The sequence below is a fragment of the Oncorhynchus kisutch genome, linkage group LG6 (assembly GCF_002021735.2).
Source record: "Oncorhynchus kisutch isolate 150728-3 linkage group LG6, Okis_V2, whole genome shotgun sequence".
Taxonomy (NCBI): Eukaryota; Metazoa; Chordata; class Actinopteri; order Salmoniformes; family Salmonidae; genus Oncorhynchus; species Oncorhynchus kisutch.
Window position 1 is genome coordinate 28,918,561 of NC_034179.2, and position 25,932 is coordinate 28,944,492.

The following is a 25,932-nucleotide window of genomic DNA, read 5'->3' on the forward strand; positions in this document are numbered from 1 at the left end:
GGACAATGGATCGGATCCCAGCTGGCGAACCAAAACAATGACACCGTAAAAGGGGCAGACGAAGCGATCTTCTGGTCAGGCTCCGGATACGGGCACATCGCGCACCGCTCCCGAGCATACTACTGGCCAATGTCTAGTCTCTTGACAACAAGATTGATGAAATCTGAGCATGGGTAGCATTCCAGAGAGACATAAGAGACTGTAACGTTCTTTGCTTCACGGAAACATGGCTCACTCGAGACACGCTATCGGAGTCGGTACAGCCACCTGGTTTCTTCACGAATCACGTCGACAGAAACAAGCATCTTTCTGGTAAAAAGAGGGGCGGGGGGGGGGGGGGGGGGGGGGGTATGCCTTATGATTAACAAGACGTGGTGTGATCATAACAACATACAGGAACTCAAGTCCTTCTGTTCACCTGACTTAGAATTCCTCACAATCAAATGTTGACCGCATTATCTACCAAGAGAATTCTCTTCGATTATAATCATTATAACCCCACAAGCAGACACATCGATGGCCCTGAACGAACTTAATTTGACTCCATGTAAACTGGAAACCACATATCCGGAGGCTGCATTCATTGTAGCTGGGGATTTTAACAAGGCTAATCTGAAAACAAGACTCCCTAAATTCTATCAGCATATCGATTGTGCTAGCAAGGCTGGTAAAACCCTGGATCATTGTTATTCTAACTTCCGCAACGCATACAGTGGGGAGAACAAGTATTTGATACACTGCTGATTTTGCAGGTTTTCCTACTTACAAAGCATGTAAACTCAGTCATCAAGTTTGCGGATGACACTACAGTGATAGGCTTGATTACCAACAACGACGAGACGGCCTACAGGGAGGAGGTGAGGGCCCTCGGAGTGTGATGTCAGGAAAATAACCTCACACTCAACAAAACAAAGGAGATGATCGTGGACTTCAGGAAACAGCAGAGAGAGCACCCCGCCCTATCCACATCGACGGGACAGTAGTGGAGAGGGTAGTAAGTTTTAAGTTCCTCGGGGTACACATCACAGACAAACTGAATAGGTCCACCCACACAGAAAGCGTGGTGAAGAAGGCGCCTCTTCAACCTCAGGAGGCTGAAGAAATTCGGCTTGTTACCAAAAGCACTCACAAACTTTTACAGATGCACAATCGAGAGCATCCTGTCGGGCTGTATCACCGCCTGGTACGGCAACTGCTCCGCCCACAACCGTAAGGCTTTCCAAAGGGTAGTGAGGTCTGCACAACGCAACACCGGGGGCAAACTACCTGCCCTCCAGGACACCTAAACCACCCGATGTCACAGGAAGGCCATAAAGATCATCAAGGACAACAACCACCCGAGCCACTGCCTGTTCACCCCGCTATCATCCAGAAGGCGAGGTCAGTACAGGTGCATCAAAGCAGGGACAGAGAGACTGAAAAACAGCTTCTATCTCAAGGCCATCAGACTGTTAAACAGCCACCACTAACATTGACTGGCTGCTGCCAACATACTGACTCAACTCCAGACACTTTAATAATGGAAAAATGGATGTAAAAAATGTATCAGTAGCCACTTTAAACAATGCCACTTAATATAATATTTACATACCCTACATTACTCATCTCGTATGTATATACTGTACTCGATACAATCTACTGCATCTTGCCTATGCCGTTCTGTACCATCACTCATTCATATACAGTGGGGAGAACAAGTATTTGATACACTGCCGATTTTGCAGGTTTTCCTACTTACAAAGCATGTAGAGGTCTGTCATTTTTATCATAGGTGCTCTTCAACTGTGAGAGACGGAATCTAAAACAAAAATCCAGAAAATCACATTGTATGATTTTTAAGTAATTCATTAGCATTTTATTGCATGACATAAGTATTTGATCACCTACCAGCCAGTAAGAATTCCGGCTCTCACAGACCTGTTCATTTTTCTTTAAGAAGCCCTCCTGTTCTCCACTCATTACCTGTATTAACTGCACCTGTTTGTACTCGTTACCTGTATAAAAGACACCTGTCCACACACTCAATCAAACAGACTCCAACCTCTCCACAATGGCCAAGAACAGAGAGCTGTGTAAAAAGACATACAATTGTAGACCTGCACAAGGCTGGGATGGGCTACAGGACAATTTTTTATTTTTATTTTACCTTTATTTAACCAGGCAAGTCAGTTAAGAACACATTCTTATTTTCAATGACGGCCTGGGAACAGTGGGTTAACTGCCTGTTCAGGGGCAGAACGACAGATTTGTACCTTGTCAGCTCGGGGGTTTGAACTCGCAACCTTCCGGTTACTAGTCCAACACTCTAACCACTAGGCTACGCTGCCGCCCCAACAATAGTTAAGCAGCTTGGTGAAAAGGCAACAAATGTTGGCGCAATTATTAGAAAATGGAAGAAGTTCAAGATTGACGGTCAATCACCCTCGGTCTGGGGCTCCAGGCAAGTTCTCACCTCGTGGGGCATCAATGATCATGAGGAAGGTGAGGGATCAGCCCAGAACTACACGGCAGGACCTGGTCAATGACCTGAAGAGAGCTAGGACCACAGTCTCAAAGAAAACCATTAGTAACACACTACGCCATCATGTATAAAAAACCTGCAGCGCACCCAAGGTCCCCCTGCTCAAGCCAGCGCATGTCCAGGCCCGTCTGAAGTTTGCCAATGACCATCTGGATGATCCAGAGGAGGAATGGGAGAAAGTCATGTGGTCTGATGAGACAAAAATAGAGCTTTTTGGTCTAAACTCCACTCGCCGTGTTTGGAGGAAAAAGAAGAATGAGTACAACCCCAAGAATACCATCCCAACTGTGAAGCATGGAGGTGGAAACATCATTCTTTGGGGATGCTTTTTTGCAAAGGGGACAGGACGACTGCACCGTATTGAGGGGAGGATGGATGGGGACATGTATCGCGAGATCTTGGCCAACAATCTCCTTCCCTCAGTAAGAGCATTGAAGATGGGTCATGGCTGGGTCTTCCAGCATGACAACGACCCAGAACACACAGCCAGGGCAACTAAGGAGTGGCTCCGTAAGAAGCATCTCAAGGTCCTGGAGTGGCCTAGCCAGTCTCCAGACCTGAACCCAATAGAAAATCTTTGGAGGGAGCTGAAAGTCCGTATTGCCCAGCGACAGCCCCGAAACCTGAAGGATCTGGAGATGGTCTGTATGGAGGAGTGGGCCAAAATCCCTGCTGCAGTGTGTGGAAACCTGGTCAAGAACTACAGGAAACGTATGATCTCTGTAATTGCAAACAAAGGTTTCTGTACCAAATATTATTTTCTGCTTTTCTGATGTATCAAATACTTATGTCATGCAATGAATCCAAATTTGGATTCCGGTCTAATGTCCATTGCACGTGTTTCTTGGCCCAAGCAAGTCTCTTCTTATTATTGGTGTCCTTTAGTAGTGGTTTCTTTGCAGCAATTCGACCATGAAGGCCTGATTCACACAGTCTCCTCTGAACAGTTGACGTTGAGTTGTGTCTGTTACTTGAACTCTGTGAAGCATTTATTTGGAGGCTGGTAACTCTAATGAACTTATCCTCTGCAGCAGGGTCTTCCTTTCCTGTAGCAGTCCTCATGAGAGCCAGTTTTATCATAACGCTTGATGGTTTCTGCACTTGAAGAACCATTCAAAGTTCTTGACATTTTACGGATTGACTGACCTTAATTTCTTAAAAAGTAATGATGGACTGTAATTTCTCTGTACTTAGTTGAGCTGTTCTTGCCATTATATGGACATGGTCTTTTACCCAACTGGGCTATCTTCTGTATACCACAGCTACCTTGTCACAACACAACTGATTGGCTCAAACGCATTAAGAAGGAAAGAAATTCCACAAATGAACTTTTAACAAGGCACACCTGTTAATTGAAATGCATTCCAGGTGACTACCTCATGAAGCTTGTTGAGAGAATTCCATGAGTGTGCAAAGCTGTCATCAAAGCAAATGGTGGCTACTTGAAGAATCCCAAATACAAAATATATGTTAAATTGTTTAACACTGTTGTCGTTACTACATGATTCCATGTGTTCCATTTTTTAGTTTTGATGTCTTCACTATTATTCGACAATGTACAAAACAGTAAAACTAATAAAAACCCTGGAATGAGTTGGTGTGTTGAAACTTTTCATTGATACTGAAAGTTGGGGTAAAGTGACTATGCATAGATAATAAACAGCGAATAGCAGCAGCGTTAAAAAAAAATGGGCGGGGAAAGGTCAATGCAAATAGTCCGGGTAGCCATTTGATTAGCTATTCAGCAGTCTTATGGCTTGGGGGTAGAATCTGTTAAGGAGCCTTTTGGACCTAGACTTGGCGCTCCGGTACTGCTTGCTGTGCGGTAGCAGAGAGAACAGTCTATAATTAGGATGGCTTTCCTCTGACACCACCAGGTGTTTAGACCATGGCATAGCACTATTACAGCCACCACATTAGTTGTGAATGACCTTGTCAATGCATTGAATGCTAAAATGAGTTGTGCTGCTTTGTTTATAGATCTGTCTAAGGCATATCATACATATTGATCATGGTATTGTATTGAAGAAACTGTCAAAGTCTCTAAAAGTATCTCAGTTGGGTTACATCTTCACTCCTTGAATGCTGCATACAAATACCTTGGTATTTGGATGGACAATGATCTATAATTTAAGAAGCATACAAATGAGCTTGTTATGAAGTGCAACTGACTACTCTAAAATCCCTTGATTCTGTTAATCATAGCACACTTTGTTTTATTACATCTGACAGTTTTAATACTCATCACTGCATCCTTTAACAAACATTTGTCTGGACCTCTTTAAAGACACTTCATTACTCTCTTTTTGTTTATAAAGCCCTACTCCACAAGCTTCCAACATTCTTAACATCTTGGTTGAAATTTAGAGTTTCAGATTATAATATAAGGTCACAGGGTTGGTTAACGATGATGACTCCCTTTGTAACCACAGAGTTCGGAAGATCTACTTTTTCATATCTGGCACCTCGTGTGGAATAGTCACTTCCTTTGAACGATTTGGTGTCCCTGGATAAGTTTAGGAAACTGGTTAAGGATTTTAAAAAATAAAATGTATTTGATTATAATGGCTAATGTGTATATTGTATGTAATTGTGTGTGTGCTGATGTGACTATTGTTCCCAGGGCATATTTGTGAATGAGACCTAAGTCTCAATGTGTCTCCCTGGTTAAATAAATACAGGGGTATTGGTATGACCATCTTAAAAGAACTCCATATCTTAGCTTAGTAGAAACCCAGCCCCGGGCCCTTAGACTCTAGGGCAGGGATGGGCAACTGGCAGCCCACACCCCTTTGAAGGACCACGGATCAATTCCCCTCCATTTTTTAGATTACTAAATTAGTTTACAATTATCAGCAGTGGTGCCCCCATTGATTTTGTTTGTTAGTCTCAGTCATATATCATATTAAAAACTGCAAATATCTCTCCAGCCTATGGCAAAATGTGTGGAATTGAAAGAAAATAACTGTAAAACATCTAATTTTCCTTTCCGCTCCATAGCAAAACAAGTAGAATGGTTTTACATTAGTTATACAATTGCTAAATCTTCTCTCTGCTCCATGGCAAAATGTATAGAATTGCACAGAATGTACTCTAAAACTTAAAAATGTTCTCTTCCCTGTCAAAGACTGTGTCGGGTATGGATGTGGGTAAGCAGACCAGCGAGCAACTGCGGACCCTCTTGAGTTCAGAATTTTTGGTGGCCCCCATCCCCATCAAACTTGCCCATCCCTGCTCTAGGAGGTTAACACGTATGGACCCAGAACTTAATTTAACGTCTGTTCTGTTTAGAGATCCATTTCATAATATGAAAGTGTCCATCATACAACTAGTTTGATTTAAAATTGTAACTTTAATTTATATATCAAGATCATTTGGGCTATTTACTTCATTTTTTCTATTTTAATCAAATATATAATTTAAAAAACAAACATAGTGGTGCCAATTCATATCTTGCAGGAAAAGACTTTAATCTCAAGAGAAGACAGGTTAAATGTTAAAAAAGGTTTAACGTTCTCGTGATCATATAGGTCTTTGCCTAGACAATATCCAAAACAACTAACAATACACTGAATTCATACATTTTCAGTAACTGTAAACACAATAATACATTTGCTGTTTTTCAAACGGAATCAAGGCATTAAAATGTTCCAGAGGCCAACAAAACACAGCTTGTTTGGCAAAAATATCTTAACCCACCATTTTTTCTACGGTGCATCCAGAAAGTATTCAGACCCCTTGACTTTTTCCACATTTTGTTAGGTTACAGTCTTATTCTAAAATGTATTATATAAATGTTTTTCCTCATCAATCTACACACAATACCAAATAATGACAAAGTGAAAACAGGTTTCTAGAAGCTTTTGAAAATGTATACAAAATGAAAAACAGAAATACCTTATTTACATAAGTATTCAGACCCTTTGCTATGAGACTCAAAATTGAGCTCAGGTGCATCCAGTTTCCATTGATCATCATTGAGATGTTGCTACAACTTGATTGGAGTCCACCTGTGGTAAATTCAATTGATTGGACATGATTTGCAAAGGCACACACCTGTCTATATAAGGACCCACAGTTGACAGTGCATATCAGAGCAAAAGCCAAGCCATGACATTGAAGGAAGTGTCCGTAGAGCTCAGAGAAAGGACTGCGTCGAGGCACATATCTGGGGAAAGGTACCAATCTCTGCAGCATTGAAGGTCCCCAAGAACACAGTAGCCTCCATCATTTTTAAATGGAAGAAGTTTGGAACCACCAAGACTCTTCCTAGAGCTGGTCGCCCGGCCAAACTGAACAATCGGGGAAGAAGGACATTGGTCAGGAAGGTATCCAAAACCTGATGGTCACTCTGACAGAGCTCCTGAGTTCCTCAGTGGAGATGAGAGAACCTTCCAGAAAGACAACCATCTCTGCAGCACTCCACCAATCAGGGTTCTATGGTAGAGTGGCCAGACTGAAGCCTCTCCTCAGTAAAAGGCATACGACAGCCTACTTGGAGTTTGCCAAACGGAACATAAAGGACTGTCAGACCATGAGAAACAAGATTACCTGGTCTGATGAAATCAAGATTGAACTCTTTGGCCTGAATGCCAAGCATCATGTATGGAGGAAACCTGGCACCATCCCTAAGGTGAAGCATGGTGGTGGCAGCAACATGCTGTGGGGATGTTTTTCAGTGGCAGGGACTGGGAGACCAGTCAGGATCGAGGGAAAGATGAACGGAGCAAAGTACAGAGAGATCCTTGATGAAAACCTGCTCCTGAGCACTCAGGACCTCAGACTGAGGTGAAGGAACACCTTCCAACAGGACAACGATCCTAAGCACACAGCCAAGACAACGCTGGAGTGACTTCGATACAAGTTTCTGAATGTTCTAGAGAGGCCCAGCCACTTGAACCCGATCGAACATCTCTGGAGAGACCTGAAAATAGCTGTGCAGCGATGCTCCCCGACCAACCTGACAGAGCTTGAAAGGATCTGCAGAGAATGAGAGAAACTCCCCAAAAACAGGTGTGCCAAGCATGTAGCGTCATACTCACGGCTGTAATCGCTGACAAAGGTACTTCAACAAAGTACTGAATTAAAGGGTCTGAATACTTATATAAATGTACTATTTCAGTTTTTTTTATTTATTTATACATTTGTATCAGGTATTGTGTGTAGATTGATGAGGGAAAAAATACATTAATACATTTTAGAATAAGGCTGTAAAGTAACAAAATGTGGAAAAAGCCAAGGGGTCTGAATACTTTCCAAATGCACTGTATTTGGCTGGCTACTCCATGTGCATGTGTAAAACACTGTATTCACTCAATTCAGTTTCAAATCATGAAATCAACAATTCAATAAAAAAATATTACATTCCAATTCAATATCCAAACACAAATTCAAAATTATGGAATTCAAATGCAATCTCTGTTGGCAATGAAATCACTCCATATTTTCAAATACTTTCAAAGTGTATTTCCAAATACATTAAAATATTCAACTACTTGTCTTTTAAATAAAATATATAAAATATATTTTGTTGATCCCTGAGGTCTGTCCAACGCTGGTCCGACCAAGCTGACTCCACACTCCAAGACTGCTTCCATCACGTGGACTGGGATATGTTTCGTATTGCGTCAGATAACAATATTGACGAATACGCTGATTCGGTGTGCGAGTTCATTAGAACGTGCATTGAAGATGTCGTTCCCATAGCAACGATTAAAACATTCCCTAACCAGAAACCGTGGATTGATGGCAGCATTCGCGTGAAACTGAAAGCGCGAACCACTGCTTTTAATCAGGGCAAGGTGTCTGGTAACATGACCGAATACAAACAGTGCAGCTATTCCCTCCGCAAGGCTATCAAACAAGCTAAGCGTCAGTACAGAGACAAAGTAGAATCTCAATTCAACGGCTCAGACACAAGAGGCATGTGGCAGGGTCTACAGTCAATCACGGACTACAGGAAGAAATCCAGCCCAGTCACGGACCAGGATGTCTTGCTCCCAGGCAGACTAAATAACTTTTTTGCCCGGTTTGAGGACAATACAGTGCCACTGACACGGCCTGCAACGAAAACATGCGGTCTCTCCTTCACTGCAGCCGGGGTGAGTAAGACATTTAAACGTGTTAACCCTCGCAAGGCTGCAGGCCCAGACGGCATCCCCAGCCGCGCCCTCAGAGCATGCGCAGACCAGCTGGCCGGTGTGTTTACGGACATATTCAATCAATCCCTATACCAGTCTGCTGTTCCCACATGCTTCAAGAGGGCCACCATTGTTCCTGTTCCCAAGAAAGCTACGGTAACTGAGCTAAACGACTACCGCCCCGTAGCACTCACTTCCGTCATCATGAAGTGCTTTGAGAGACTAGTCAAGGACCATATCACCTCCACCCTACCTGACACCCTAGACCCACTCCAATTTGCTTACCGCCCAAATAGGTCCACAGACGATGCAATCTCAACCACACTGCACACTGCCCTAACCCATCTGGACAAGAGGAATACCTATGTGAGAATGCTGTTCATCGACTACAGCTCGGCATTCAACACCATAGTACCCTCCAAGCTCGTCATCAAGCTCGAGACCCTGGGTCTCGACCCCGCCCTGTGCAACTGGGTACTGGACTTCCTGACGGGCCGCCCCCAGGTGGTGAGGGTAGGCAACAACATCTCCTCCCCGCTGATCCTCAACACTGGGGCCCCACAAGGGTGCGTTCTGAGCCCTCTCCTGTACTCCTGGTTCACCCACGACTGCGTGGCCACGCACGCCTCCAACTCAATCATCAAGTTTGCGGACGACACAACAGTGGTAGACTTGATTACCAACAACGACGAGACGGCCTACAGGGAGGAGGTGAGGGCCCTCGGAGTGTGGTGTCAGGAAAATAACCTCACACTCAACGTCAACAAAACTAAGGAGATGATTGTGGACTTCAGGAAACAGCAGAGGGAACACCCCCCTATCCACATCGATGGAACAGTAGTGGAGAGGGTAGCAAGTTTTAAGTTCCTCGGCATACACATCACAGACAAACTGAATTGGTCCACTCACACAGACAGCATCGTCAGGAGGCTGAAGAAATTTGGCTTGTCACCAAAAGCACTCACAAACTTCTACAGATGCACAATCGAGAGCATCCTGGCGGGCTGTATCACCGCCTGTTACGGCAACTGCTCCGCCCTTAACCGTAAGGCTCTCCAGAGGGTAGTGAGGTCTGCACAACGCATCACTGGGGGCAAACTACCTGCCCTCCAGGACACCTACACCACCCGATGTTACAGGAAGGCCATAAAGATCATCAAGGACATCAACCACCCGAGCCACTGCCTGTTCACCCCGCTATCATCCAGAAGGCGAGGTCAGTACAGGTGCATCAAAGCTGAGACCGAGAGACTGAAAAACAGCTTCTATCTCAAGGCCATCAGACTGTTAAACAGCCACCACTAACATTGAGTGGCTGCTGCCAACACACTGACACTGACACTGACTCAACTCCAGCCACTTTAATAATGGGAATTGATGGGAAATTATGTAAATATATCACTAGCCACTTTAAACAATGCTACCTTATATAATGTTACTTACCCTACATTATTCATCTCATATGCATACGTATATACTGTACTCTATATCATCGACTGCATCCTTATGTAATACATGTATCACTAGCCACTTTAACTATGCCACTTTGTTTACATACTCATCTCATATGTATATACTGTACTCGATACCATCTACTGTATCTTGCCTATGCTGCTCTGTACCACCACTCATTCATATATCCTTATGTACATATTCTTTATCCCCGTGTATAAGACAGTAGTTTTGGAATTGTTAGTTAGATTACTTGTTGGTTATTACTGCATTGTCGGAACTAGAAGCACAAGCATTTCGCTACACTCGCATTAACATCTGCTAACCATGTGTATGTGACAAATAAAATTTGATTTTGATTTGATTTTTATCTGAATACTTACTTTGTATGTACAGTATGTGAAAGTAATTGAGATATTTGAAATAGTATCAGAACCCAGGTCTGGCTCATATAGTACAGTATTGACACTGAGGTGATAAAGCAAACCAAATTACCAAAGGGACAATTACACTTTCTGAATCTGAATGCAAATCCTGCATGAGATTGCATAATGGTACACTCCACTGCACACAAATAACAAAAACTTTCACTTACCAGAACCACAACCTTAGTCTTAGGAAGACGGGAGGTGAGCAGTTGTGCAATGGCAAGGATTCCCCCTGCAACTTGCTCTGCCGAATGCTCATGATTGTTGGTTCCTACCCACACCACCGTCACCTGGAGGGGACCAACGAGGTATTGATTAGTTTAATCATATGTTATAGTTCTGATCTGGATGAAAAGCACTCCAGGACCACAACTGTCCACCTGTGCGGTGCCCTTTCCTCTCTCAGAGCCTGTGCTGGCCCGATTGAGTCTCACCTTAGGCCCAATGTTGTCCAGTTCTCCATTCTGCAGCCTCCACAGCACATTACAGGTGGTGTCTCCCCCGATGCCAAAGTTGAGCGCATGCAGAGGAGAGAAGAGCTCCCGCCAGATCTGTGGAGTGAGTGATGTAGCAGGTTGAGATCCAGGACAAGGATTAGTGTAAAATACCAGTGTCATAGCAAAAGGTAAACAACTAACACATGCACAGAGGTCCACACATACACAGTATTATAACTGATATAATGCACAGCAACATGTATTACACACACACACACACACACACACACACACACACACACACACACACACACACACACACACACACACACACACACACACACACACACACACCAGGGTTTCCGTTGTGGTGCTGGACAGTTGACCTGCAGCATTCTAATTTAACAGACCTTTAAGAAATTTACAGGACCCATATGCATTGGGTGCATAACTGGATTAGGGCATCCACCTACAGTGCTCAGAATGACAGCAATCACATTTAGTTCATGGTAAATAATCTTAACAGAACATAAAACTCAAGGATGCAATGGCGTCTGTCCTTCTTACCGAATGCACAATTTGAAGTTGTCCATATTAACTTTTCCGAACAGCAAAATCACTAGCCGATGCCAATCTACTATGCCCCATAGTAGAACAGTTAACCTATTCTATTGGTCAGCTTGTCGTGCAAGAAATAAATAGCCTATTCCAAACACACACTGGGACAGTTGTGGGACAACAGATCCCAAATTCATACAACCTGTAGGCCTAGGCAACAGTCAAAAAAATGTCAACGCAATGAGGCTAATGCAACAGATCAGAATGTTTAGCTTAAAATGTTGGTAAACTATTATTTAGGCACATTATAAGCGCAAAAATGCGCACATGGCAGTAGGCTACACACGACTGTTCCTTCCCTAGTGCAATCCCCTGAAAAACATTGTCAAAAGCACATCGCACATTTTAGTGGTTTCAAGAGACAGATTAAAATATCCATTACAAATTTTGAAAGAGGGGAGATCTAAAGATGCAAAAACTAGCATGAGTTGCTAATATGACTAGGATTGTGCATTTGGCTACTGGACAATGAAAGAAAGTTGATTTGAAAACCAATAGAACATGAGAGAAATAGGCTACTGTTTTCAATGGCATATGGAAGTCTATAAAATAACTGCCTGCACGTTTGGTTGGATTTTGGCTAAGCTACTTTGAAGCAAGGTAAAACATGCCTGATTATATGCAGTAAAACATTCAGGTTTCAAACAATTAGGTATACATTTTCAAAATGGATAAGCCTACTGACTCCAGCTCATTGCAAAGTGGTGTGTGACCTGCTGAGGCTTGCCAGGTTGCCTATGTACTTGATTGACAAATGGTAAACTCGCTTTAATGACCAGTTGAAAAATAAAAATAGTAGCTCTTTTTAATCTTGGCCATCGTTTTTAACATGCGATTGCATTAAGAATTGTAGTGGGCAGGTTTCACTCCAGTACCAACCAACAGCTAGCTGTTTGATGAGCTGTAGCAGCAGCTCTCATGCTACATTGACTGGGATCAATCAAAAATGTGTTATTTTGCCGGAGCCAAATTGTATTTATCGCCTTTTCATTGATATTTTTGGGGGGCCAAAAGCCAGCTGTTACTGGCTAACGGAAACCCTGACACACACACACACACACAAATACAATGTTGTATACACAGGCATCTGTCCTCTCTCACCTCGTACTGCTGCATTAGCTGCACCATGGAGTCTCCAATAAACAGCACCTCTGGCTCTGCATCCTTACACTCCTGAACAAACCGCGTGTGCTGCAGAAATACAACACGTCATCCCCAGGCAGACACTCTACAGCCAAAAAGTTCTACAGCTGCCCCATCGAGAGCATCTTGACTGGCTGCATCACCGCTTGGTAAACTCCAGCCACCAAAGACATAAGATTGTTCACTCTGCTACCCTCTGGCAATTGGAGACAGCTTCTACCCCCAAGTCATAAGACTGGGCGGTATACCTCATATACACTGTATACAGGGGTATTTGGAAAAAGCCACGGGATGCTTTTTCAATCCCATTGAAACTATTTATTTGAATACATTTGAATATTTGTAACTACTTAAGTAAATCCCTGCAGTCAACTTGTGTAATTCGTTTGGAGATAAAGACTGCGTTCTTAATTTCATATCGTTTTCATTATGAAGCTAACTGGTATTTATTATTACTTATTATGGATCCCCATTAGCTGCTGCCAAAGCAGCAGCTAATCTTCCTGGGGTCCAGCAAAATTACGGCAGTTTATACAATTTTTTAAACATTACATTTACAGATTTCACAACACACTGTGTGCCCTCAGGCCCCTACTCTCCCCCTACCACATCTCTACAGTAGTAAATCAATGTGAATGTATAGTGCGTATGTTATCATGTGTCTGTGTGTGTGTGTGTGTGTGTGTGTGTGTGTGTGTATGCATGTGTCTGTGCCAATGCTTGTGTTGCTTCACAGTCCCCGCTGTTCCATAAGGTGTTTATCTGTTTTTTAAATCTAATTTTACTGCTGGCACGAGTTACTTGATGTGGAATAGAGTTCCATGTAGTCATGACTCTATGTAGTACTGTGTGCCTCCCATAGTCTGTTCTGGACTTGGGGACTGTGAAGAGACCTCTTGTGGCATGACTTGTGGGGTATGCATATGGGTGTCCGAGCTGTGTGCCAGTAGTTTAGACAGACAGCTCGGTGCGTTCAACATGTCAATACCTCTGGTAGTCCCCAGTCACGTCACCTGGTGCTTGTTTACAAGCACACAACAACGAGAGACCAACTGTTGTGCAGCATGCTCCATGTGATGTTTATCAGCTAGATATCTTATAACTATTATATTAACTGTCTAAAATGTGCTAAATGCTCTGCAGTTTAGATTTCGTTTTCTAATTTACTGTCTTCCGAAATCAAGCGGTCCCTTGGTAACCGCAGAGAATCTCCTCCAGGATCAAGAGCCTTGCTGCCTAATATTTGTTTTGTGTGTGCAACAAACTCTGAGAAGCACTTGAGTTACTTGTATAGTTTAGGTCAGACACTGTATGAAATGTTTGCAATGCGCTCGTTAGCATTCTCTATGGGATTTGACATGCACTTGTTAGCATTGCTAACCTTAGGATTACAGAGTATGAGTGGGCTTTGAAAACAGCAGCCCTTGTGTTCAGTGCCAGTATTACCAAATATTCCGGTATGGCACAAAGTCGGTATGAAGGTATGACAATCTGGATATCTCCCAAGCCTAAAAGGCGCTGCATGTGATACGGCCTCAGCAGAAGTCAGGGCATTCATACATCTTGCGCTCTTTTGAGCAGCGCAGAGCTGTTGAGCAGAGCTGTTGTCAAGGAAGTGAGTGTGTTTATACAGGACCTCCCGCCCCCATCTACCATCAAACAATCATGTCAATGTGGAGCCCTCCGCATTGTTACAAAATTTGGGAGGCGCACGGCGATGCGTTACGGAGCTCAATTTGGCCTCTGCATGCCTCCGGAGGCTCCGCAATTGCATCACAGCTTCAATATGAAGCCTCAGACCACATTTTGGAATGAGCATGAATTGGCTTTTACACACAAACAACTAGAGGTCTTCATGGGTTCAAAAAGTTTAACCCCTTCTGAAATGGACCTGGGGCTGCTCCACCCAGACCGATATGCATAAATAATTGTTTCATATATAGATACCTGCTCCGTACGGACCAGAGAAAAACTAGACCTATTTCGTATAGACCTGGTCGGATCAAGATCCGATCTGAGTGAGGGAAGCTCATTTTTTAAGCTACTTTATTAACCGGAGCTGATAAAGCGCAAGGAGGAGAGAGGTGCCACTAGCAGGCAGGGGAGGGGCCGTACTGTGAACAAGTGACAGGGAGCAGGGAGGGAAAGACAGGAACCGACCAAGTAGACTCGTTCTATAGTAGACTAATAGCTGCAGTAGCTAAGTTATTTATCATCAAATATGTTAACGTAGTCAGCGTCTTGACTGAGTCAACCTGAGAGAAGCTAGTTACGCTAGCTAATGTTAGCTAGCTAGGCTAATTGATGCTGCAGTGCATGCACTTTCCCGTCTTACAGTTACAAATAACTCCATTCAGAATATTAAGTAGGAGCCTGCCAGTTCGATCTTGATCGTTGTACCAGATCCTTCTCCTTTAACTTTTAATTCCATTGTTTAGATATCTCCTAACTTTTGCCAAACAGAGGCTCTTTGACTGTAACCTATTGCCGCTTTGATGACTTATGATTGGCCGCCCAACAAGAACAATTTACACACGCCACCCTCCACTATTGTGAAAAGCAAGAGCAGCAACATAAACGTCTCTCGCTCTCAAAATTACACATATCCGAGACCCATGACAATCATATCAGAACCGACCGAGGCCCGCAACATTATTTAGAATTCGGGTACAGGATCGGGTATTCGCGTACAGGTGGATCCGTGAAGATCTCCACCGACAACTCGTGGGTGATTCTCATGAACTTGGTACATTTAGAAAATTCAAAGGCAAAACACTTTTTATTTTGTAACGCCTAATTGCCTAAGATTTAAAAAAGGCTATTTTGATTTTTTTTTAATATATATATTTTTTAAAAGAATATTTTCATTTTAATCAGTTCTCATTACCGTAACATGTGACATGTTCATAACCTGGATTTGTATATATTATTTCTGTTTTAAACTATTATTAATGTTTCAAAAGTAAATACATATAAAGAGCTAAATGTAATTTGAATTTTATGGACAGCTCAATTATTTTGAATTCTGTAATATTATTCTAGGAATATTTTATCATTGATGGTGCATGTTAGATCCATGTTACGGTAGATGAGACCGAATTACGGTAATGAACAAACAGTACTTCATCATGAGCAAAAAATATATCATTTTGAACCATATTAACCATCTGAAGCATTAAGAACAACAAATAATTAACTACACACCACTGCCCAGCTCTACCCGCCCCCCTCCCAGTACTTCACATTTTTTCTGTGTTCTTTAGGAGTTAAGTCTGCCACAGACTTAAGACCATTTCTCTTTTGTTTTTGGTACCTGTGAAATATAGAATGATAGCCACTCTCTTTATGAACAGTCCCTTCCTATTCCTTGTGTAATAACAAACAGCTAAACTCCATTAGTATGCAATTACAACGCAAAAACATGATTAAAGTGTTACTAGTGTAAGCTAACTACAGTGTTATAACCAGTGCCTAAAATATTGCTAATCACTATCTAAACTCAGCAAAAAAGAAAGAAAAGTCCTCTCACTGGCAACTGCATCTATTTTCATCAAACTTAACATGTGTAAATATTTGTATGAACATAAGATTCAACAACTGAGACGTAAACTGAACAAGTTCCATAGACATGTGACTAACAGAAATTGAATAATGTGTCCCTGAACAAAGGGGGGTCAAAATCAAAAGTAACAGTCAGTATCTGGCGTGGCCACCAGCTGCAGTAAGTACGGTAGTGCATCTCCTCCTCGTGGACTGCACCAGATTTGCCAGTACTTGCCGTGAAATGTTACCCCACTCTTCCACCAAGGCACCTGCAAGTTCTCTGACATTTCTGGGGGGAATGGCTCTAGCCCTCACCCTCCGATTCAACAGGTCCCAGACGTGCTCAATGGGATTGAGATCCGGGCTCTTCGCTGGCCATGGCAGAACATTAACATTCCTGTCTTGCAGGAAATCACGCACAGAACGAGCAGTATGGCTAGTGGCATTGTCATGCTGGAGGGCCATGTCAGGATGACATTTTGTACAGTTTACTCACTGTTAGTCAGCACCTCTAATTTTTTGGGGATGTGTGCCAGTTCATGAAGTTAGAGGTGCTGACTAACAGTGAGTAAACTGTAGGCTATAAAAATAGTCGCACACTCTATACAGTGCATTCGGAAAGTATTCAGACCCCGTGATTTTCCCACCATATTGTTACATTACAGCCTTATTCTAAAACTGATTAAATATTTTTCCACCCCCTCAATCTACACACAATACCCCATAATGAGCAAATACAGATTTAGACATTTTTGCAAATGTATTACTAATTTAAAAAAAAGAAATGTCACATTTACATAAGTATTCAGACCCTTTACTCAGTACTTTGTTTAAGCACCTTTGGCAGTGATTACAGCCTCGAGTCTTCTTGGGTATGACACTACAAGCTTGGCACACCAGTATTTGGGAGTTCTCCCAGTCTTCTCTGCAGATCCTCTCAAGCTCTGTCAGGTTGGATGGAGTGTGTTGTTGCACAGCTATTTTCAGGTCTCTCCAGAGATGTTCAATTGTGTTCCAAGTCCAGTCTCTGGCTGGGCCATTCAAGGAGATTGAGACTTGTTTTGAAGCCACTCCTGCATTGTCTTGGCTGTGTGCTTAGGGTCATTGTCCAGGTCCTGAGCACTCTGGAGCAGGTTTTCGTCAAGGATATTTCTGTACTTTGCTCCGTTCATCTTTCCCTCGATCCTGACTAGTCTCCCAGTCCCTGCCGCTGTAAAACATCCAAACATCATGATGCTGTCACTAAGCTTCATCATAGGGATGGTGCCAGGTTTCCTCCAGACGTTTGGCATTCAGGCCAAAGAGTTCAATCTTGGTTTCATCAGATCAGAGAATCTAGTTTCTCATGGTCTAAGAGTCCAGCTCTAGGAAGAGTCTTGGTCGTTTCAAACTTCCATTATAGAATGGAGGCCACTGTGTTCTTGTGGACCTTCAATGCAGCAGAAATCTGATGGTACCCTTCCCCAGATCTGTGCCTCGAAACAATCCTGTCTCTGAGCTCTACAGACAATTCCTTTGACCACATACGCAAGACTCAAGGCGTTTTGCTGACATGTGGGACCTTATATAGACAGGTGTGTGCATTTCCAAATCATGTCCAATTAAATGAATTTACCACAGGTGGACTTCAATCAAGTTGTAGAAACATCTCAAGGATGATTAATGGAAATAGGGCGTACCTGAGCTCAATTTCGAGTCTCATAGCAAAGGGTTTGAATACTTACGCAAGTAAGGTATTTCTGTTTATTATTTTTAAGACATTTGCAAACATTTCTAAAAACCTGTTTTTGCTTTGTCATTATGGGGCTTTGTGTGTAGATGGATGGGGGAAAAAATATTCCATCCATTTTAGAATAAGGCTGTAACATAACAAAATGTGGAAAAGGGAAGGGTCTGCACTGTAAGCTCCCAGTAATGTAATGTATTGGGTAAACCACCAGTTTTGGCATCATCTTCTATTCATAATGAAAATTAATGTTGGAATTTGAGTGTAATGTCCCCTTAACACAATTCATATCAAAGTTTGTCAGTTGCTTTCAGATCTCAAAAGTAGTGTAATCTCAAGAAGAGTCTAAATCGCATGCCAACAATTAGAACATCATACTATATGTCTCCACCCAAATGGTTTGTATTGCTTTTATTCAGAATCCCATTAGCTGTTGAAGCAGCTATTCTTCCTGGGGTCCACACAAAACATGAAAAATACAGAACACTAATGGACAGGAAGACAAATATTAACTAACACTAGGACTAAAGAACTGTAACGGCGTTCTTCGTTTGTAGAAAGAGAGTCGGACCGAAATGCAGCGTGGTGGTTACTCATGTTCTTTAATGAAGAAAAAGTGACGATACATGAAATAACTTAATAAATACAAAACAACAAACGGAACGTGAAACCTAATACAGCCTATCTGGTGAACACTACACAGAGACAGGAACAATCACCCACGAAGGACAAAGCGAACTCAGGCTACCTAAATACGGTTCCCAATCAGAGGCAACGAGAAGCACCTGACTCTGATCGAGAACCGCCTCAGGCAGCCAAGCCTAACTAGACACACCCCTAAACATAGCAATCCCAAATCCTATAAAACCCCAATACGAAACACAACACGTAAACCCATGTCACACCCTGGCCTGACCAAAATATATAACGAAAACACAAAACACTAAGACCAAGGCGTGACAGAACCCCCCCCCCTCCAAGGTGCGGACTCCCGGACGCACCTCAAAACCATAGGGAGGGTCCGGGTGGGCGTCTCCTCATTGGTGGCGGCTCCGGCTCGGGACGTGGACCCCACTTCATTAATGTCCTAGTTCCTCCCCTTCGCGTCCTGGGATAATCCACCCTCGCCACCGACCATGGCCTAATAGTCCTCACCCAGAACCCCACAGAACTGAGGAGCAGCTCGTGACTGAGGGACATCTCGGGACTGAGGGGCAGCTCGGGACTGAGGGGCAGCTCGGGACTGAGGGGCAGCTCGGGACTGAGGGGCAGCTCGGGACTGAGGCAGCTCGGGACTGAGGGGCAGCCCGGAACTGAGGGGCAGCCCGGAACTGAGGGGCAGCCCGGGAACTGAGGGGAAGCACAGTACTGAGAGGAAGCCCAGTACTGAGAGGAAGCCCAGTACTGAGATGAAGCTCAGGTAGGTAGTAGGCTCCGGTAGATCCTGGCTGGCTGGCGGATCTGGAAGATTCAGGTTGACTAGCAGATCTGGAAGATTCTGGTTGACTAGCAGATCTGGAAGATTCTGGTTGACTGGCGGATCTAGCTGCTCTATGCAGACTGACAGCTCTGACTGCTCCATGCAGGCTGACAGCTCCTTGCAGACTGGCAGCTCTTTGCAGACTGACAGCTCTGACTGCTCCATGCAGGCTGACAGCTCCTTGCAGACTGACAGCTCCCTGCAGACTGGCAGCTCCCTGCAGACTGACAGCTCTGACTGCTCCATGCAGGCTGACAGCTCCTTGCAGACTGACAGCTCCTTGCAGACTGGCAGCTCCTTGCAGACTGGCAGCTCCTTGCAGACTGACAGCTCCTTGCAGACTGACAGCTCCCTGCAGACTGACAGGTCCTTGCAGACTGGCAGCTCCTTGCAGACTGGCAGCTCCTTGCAGACTGACATCTCTGGCTGCTTCATGCAGACTGACAGCTCCTTGCAGACTGACAGCTCCTTGCAGACTGGCAGCTCCTTGCAGACTGGCAGCTCCTTGCAGACTGGCAGCTCCTTGCAGACTGGCAGCTCTGGCTGCTTCATGCAGACTGACAGCTCTAACTGCTCCATGCAGGCTGGCAGCACCCTGCAGACTGGCAGCTCAGGCTGCTTCAAACAGGCAGGAGGCTCCGGCAGCGCTGTAGAGGAGGAAAACGCTGGCTGCGCTGAACAGGCGGGAGACTCCGACAGCGCAGGAGAGGAGGAAAACGCTGGCTGCGCTGAACAGGCGGGAGACTCCGACAGCGCAGGAGGGAAGGAAGGCTCTGGCTGTGCTGAACAGGCGGGAGACTCCGACAGAGCAGGAGAGGCGAGGCGCACTGTAGTACCTGATGCGTGGTGCGGGCACTGGTAATACTGGAGCGAGGACACGCACAGGAAGCCTGGTGCGGGGAGCTGCTACCGGAGGACTGGTGTGTGGAGGTGGCTCTGGATAGACCGGACCGTGCAGGCGCACTGGAGCTCTTGAGCACCGAGCCTGCCCAAGCTTACCTGGCTCGATGCCCACTCTAGCCCGGCCAATACGAAGGGCTGGTATGAACCGTACCGGGCTATGCACCCGCACTGGAGACACCGTGCGCTCACTAGCATAACACGGTGCCTGCCCGGTCTCTTTAGCCCCCCGGTAAGCACAGGGAGTTTGCGCAGGCCTCCTACCTGGCATAGCCATACTCCCTGTAAGCCCCCCCCCCCCCCCCCCCCCAATACATTTTTGGGGCCGACTCTCAGGCTTCCATCCGTGTCGCCGTGCTGCCTCTTCATACCAGCGTCTCTCTGCTTTAGCCGCCTCTAGTTCTTCCTTGGGACGGCGATATTCTCCAGGCTGAGCCCAGGGTCCTTTTCCGTCCAGTTCCTCCTCCCATGTCCAATTCTCCAAGTGATGCAGCCTCTCCCACTGCAACTGCTCTTCACGATTAGCAGGGAGAGTTGGCTCAGATCTGACACCCGACTCAGCCACTCTCCCTCTGAGCCCCCCCCCCCAATAAATTTTTGGGGCTGCTTTTCGGGTTTCCTTGCCAACCGTGTTCCCTCGTATCGTCGGCTCTTATCTCCGGCTGCCTCTGCTCTCCTAAGTGCCTCCACCTGTTCCCATGGGAGGCGATCTCTTCCAGCCAGTATCTCCTCCCAAGTGTAACAACCTTTGCCATCCAATACGTCTTCCCATGTCCATTCCTCCTTTCGCTTTTCCTGCGGTCGCTGCCTGTTACCACGCCGCTCGGTCCGTGTGTGGTGGGTGATTCTGTAACGGCGTTCTTCGTTTGTAGAAAGAGAGTCGGACCGAAATGCAGCGTGGTGGTTACTCATGTTCTTTAATGAAGAAAAAGTCACGATACATGAAATAACTTAATAAATACAAAACAACAAACGGAACGTGAAACCTAATACAGCCTATCTGGTGAACACTACACAGAGACAGGAACAATCACCCACAAAGGACAAAGCGAACTCAGGCTACCTAAATACGGTTCCCAATCAGAGTCAACGAGAAGCACCTGACTCTGATCGAGAACCGCCTCAGGCAGCCAAGCCTAACTAGACACACCCCTAAACATAGAAATCCCAAATCCTATAAAACCCTGGCCTGACCAAAATATATAACGAAAACACAAAACACTAAGACCAAGGCGTGACAAGAACAATATGACTATTTTAAAAAGTAATAGGAAGAACTCGAAAATAAAGAAAAATAAATTAATAATACTACAAATAATGTGTGGGTGTCTCCTCATTGTTCCTTGAGGTGTTATCTTCTTTATTTTAATTTTAAAGAGATTGTATTGTTTGCCTGAGTCAAGAGAAGTCCATGTAGTCATTGCTCTATACACTACTGTGCATCTCCCAACCTCTGTTCCGGACGGAGAAGAGACCCTGATTGCGTGTCTTGTGGGATATGTATAGGTTTTGAGCTGTGTGTTAACTGGCTGAAAATACAATTCTGTACATTCAGCATGTCAATACTTCTTACAAAGAACAGCAGTGATGCAGTCAATCTCTCATCCACTCTGAACCAGGAGAGTCTGACCTGCATGTTATTGACATTGGCCCGCCGTGTACATTTGAGGGCCAGACGTGCTGCTCTGTTCTGGGTCAGCAGCAGGATTCTCTGTCCTTTTTCCCCCACACATGACCATACAACTGGGCAATAGTCAAGATGCAACAAAACCAGAGCTTGCAGGACTTTTTGGTTGCATGTGATGTTAAAAAAAGCAGATCATCTCGTTATCACAGACAAACCTCTCCACATCTTTACAACAATATAATAAATATGCTTTGACCATGAAAGTTTACAATCTAATATAACACAAAGAAGTTTAGTCTTCAGTGGAAAAGATAACCACCACAAATCAGGACAAAATTTGGTGCTTTTCCATTCATTGTGGATTGTTTGCATACAGCTGAGCTGAATCTACAAAACAGATGGTCTAGGATGGCCGAAGACCACTTTTGAGTTCTGAAAACAGACAAAATGTAGATTTTTAAGTGTAATGTGTCTTTAAAAAACAAAGTGTTTCCCCTATATTTTATTTTTGCAGTGGTGGGAAACGAAATAGTCCTGGAAGGGGCGGTGGTTGGTCAGAATATTTTCCTCCTGGTTTCCCCTCTTAAAAATCACTTTTCTAAAAGAAAAACAACAAAATTGAATGTGCTAACAATGCTTAAACCACACCAGGAGACCAATCTGCACTCCAAAAAAATATATTCATGCACTTTCTAATCTATTATACTGTAAATAGTTTAATCAATAATATTGCTCAAAGTATTACACAGTTATGGTAATGGTCATGTAAAATGGCTAAATTGTGTTAAGAGGACAATTATCAATTTAAACATAATAAAAGAGACCAGCTTACCTTGTAGCCATCTTTGATCTTCTCTTCTTAGTAATGCATTATGGGTCAAAATAAATAAACAAAAACACTGTACTTTGTACAGGAACATCAATAAATAATATGGTAATGTGAAACACGTGCTCAGACATGTTTGGTCTAAAATATGACTAGTTTGTGATTGGAATACCTAGAAATTATAACTGTCTTTGAATATGTAGCACTTTAAACAATATTTCATAGGTTTTAATTAAATATGTTAGTTATTTTGGTAACACTTTACTTGACACCCAGCGTAAAAACACATTATGACATGGACATAACCATGTCATAATATGTCATAACAGCTGACATAGGTTATAATCTGTCATAATGTGGTCAAAACACTGTCATGACCCATATATACACCTGTTGTGACATATATTGCGTTATTTTATGGCTGGTTATGACATAAGCATGTCAAAACCCACGTTTATTCAAAGATTTTTTCCCTGCCAAGAACTTTCCTTTCGTCATATTTTAAATAACTTGTAGAAAATACACTTTATGACGAATATCATAAGGCATTATGACCATCCTGTGTCACTTACGACTAAAAAAATACACTTTATGACACAGTCAAGAAGCATTACGACCATCATAATCTTATAAACTAGATCGGCCTATCAGGTACACGCCCTTATGTCAGTCATCAGTCCTGCCACTGAAATCTGTTCCTACATTCTCATCAGAAACAGAGCACTGGGGTAGGTGCATGTCTGACATCAATGTGTGCACAATTACCATGATCATTTAATATGGTCAATTTCTGAAAATGTAATATAACATAGCCTACTTGTCAACAGTATGTTTATGGTGTAATGGAATGTTTTGCCTTGTGTAGGTTGACATTTATGTAGGTGTCATAGTCAGCCACAAAATAATGCAACATATCACAACAGGTCTAAATATATGTGTAATGACAGTGTTATGTCGCTGTTATGACATATGACATGGATATGACCGTGTCATAATGTGTTATGATGCTGTGTGTCAAGTAAAGCGTTACCGTTATTTTTAGCAATTAAATGCATGTAAAGTCCTTGGACCCGAAAGTATTACAGAAATGAGACTATTATTTAAAAAATTTACACTTAAGATTTAAGCCCAAAACAGATTAAAGAGCCAGAAACCAAGCATAGTGAGCCTTAATATGAAAGTAAATGATTTACGAGTCCCTTTAGAAAGTATTCACACCCCCAGCCTGAATTGAAAATGGATTAAATTGAGATTTGTCATCACTGGCCTACACACAATACCCCATAACGTCAAAGTTTAACTGTTTTTTTGTGTGTTTTTTTTACAAATTAATACAATTTGAAAAGCTTAAATGTCTTCAGTCAATAATTATTCAACCCCGTTGTAATGGCAAGCCTAAATAAGAGTAAAAATGTGCTGAACAAGTAACAATAAATTGCATGGACTGTTGAACATGATTTTTGAAGGACTGGCTCATCTCTGTACCCCACACATACAATTATCTGTAAGGTCCCTCAGTCGAGCAGTGAATTTCAAACACAGATCGAACCACAATGGGTAAAAAATAAAACAAGGCACTAAAGTAAACCTGCAAAAAATGTGGTAAAGCAAGTAACTTTTTGTCCCGAACACAAAGTGTTACATTTGGGGAAAATACAATACAACACCCTACTGATTACCACTCTCCAAATGTTCAAGCAGAGTGGTGGCTGGATCATGTTATGGGTATGCTTGTAATCATTAAGGACTGGGTCGTTTTTCAGTATTAAAAAAAATGGAAGGAGTTAAGCACAGGCAAACTCCTAGAGGAAAACTTGGTTCAGTCTGCTTTCCACTAGACACTGGGAGATGAATTCAACTTTCAGGAGGACAATAACCTAAAACACAAGGCCAAATTTACACTGGAGCTGCTTACCAAGAAGACAGTGAATGTTCCTGAGTGGCCGAGTTACAATTTTGACTTAAATCTGCTTGAAAATCTATGACAAGACTTGTAAATGGTTGTTCAGCAATGATCAACAACCAATTTGACAGAGCATGTAACATTTTGAAAAGAATAATGGGCAAATGTTGTACAATCCAGGAGTGCAAAGCTCTTAGCTCTTATATCGACTCAGGTGAATACTTATGTAAATGAGATACTGTATTTCTGCATTTAATTGTCAATAAATTTGCTAGCATTTCTAAAAACTGGTTTTCACTTCGTCATTATGGGGAATTGTGTGTAGATGAATGAGAACAAGAATGTATTTACAAAAATGTATTTAATAAAATGTTGAATTTAGGCCTTTCTGAAGGCACTGTATCTGAATTCATCACAGACATGGTTTAATGAGAATCACCCACACACACTTTTACACACATCATATGCTGCTGCTACTCAGTTCTTTATTTTAATCGTATTATTATCTATCCTGATGCCTAGTCACTTTACCCTGCCTTGATGAACATACTGTATCTAGCTCAAATACATCATACCCCTGCAAATTGATCTGATACGGGTACTCCCTGTATATAGCTCCATTTATGTGCATTTTATTCCTCGTGTTACTAGTACTCCCTGTATATACACACTACATGACCAAAAGTATACGGATACCTGCTCGTCCAACATCTCATTCCAAAATCATGGGCATTAATGGTGTTGGTCCACTCTTCTAGGAAGGCTTTCCACTAGATGTTGGAACATTGCTGTGGGGACTTGATTCCATTCAGCAACAAGAGCATTAGTGAGGTCTGGCACTGATGTTGGGCGATTAGGCCTAGCTCGCAGTCTGCCTTCCAATTCATCCCAAAGGTGTTTGATAGGGTTGAGGTCAGGGCTCTGTGCAGGCCAGTCAAGTTCTTCCACACCAATCTCGACAAACCATTTCTGTATGGACCTCACTTTGTAAGCACAGAAACATCTAGAATGTCATTGTATGCTTTAGCGGTAAGATTTCCCTTCACTGGAACTAAGAGGCCTAGACCAAACAATGAAGAAACAGCCCCAAACCATTATTCCTCTTCCACTAAACTTTACAGCTGGCATTATGCATTGGGGCAGGTAGCATTCTCCTGGCATCCGCCAAACCCAGATCCGTCAGTCGGA

General features: G+C 43.3%; 1 protein-coding gene across 2 annotated transcripts in view; it reads right to left on the reverse strand.

Annotated features, from left to right (window-relative positions):
• LOC109892633 (platelet-activating factor acetylhydrolase IB subunit beta-like) overlaps positions 1-25,932 on the reverse strand; it is a 41,272-nt gene that overhangs the window by 13,283 nt on the left and 2,057 nt on the right. The window contains exons 3-5 of one of the 2 annotated variants that reach the window (XM_020485317.2): positions 12,698-12,787; positions 10,976-11,092; positions 10,709-10,831 (exon numbers count right to left, since the gene is read on the reverse strand). In XM_020485317.2, the coding sequence (XP_020340906.2) occupies positions 10,709-10,831; positions 10,976-11,092; positions 12,698-12,787 (330 nt within the window). The remainder of the gene's footprint in view (positions 1-10,708; positions 10,832-10,975; positions 11,093-12,697; positions 12,788-25,932) is intronic. The other variant, XM_031826543.1, reaches the window with a different exon arrangement.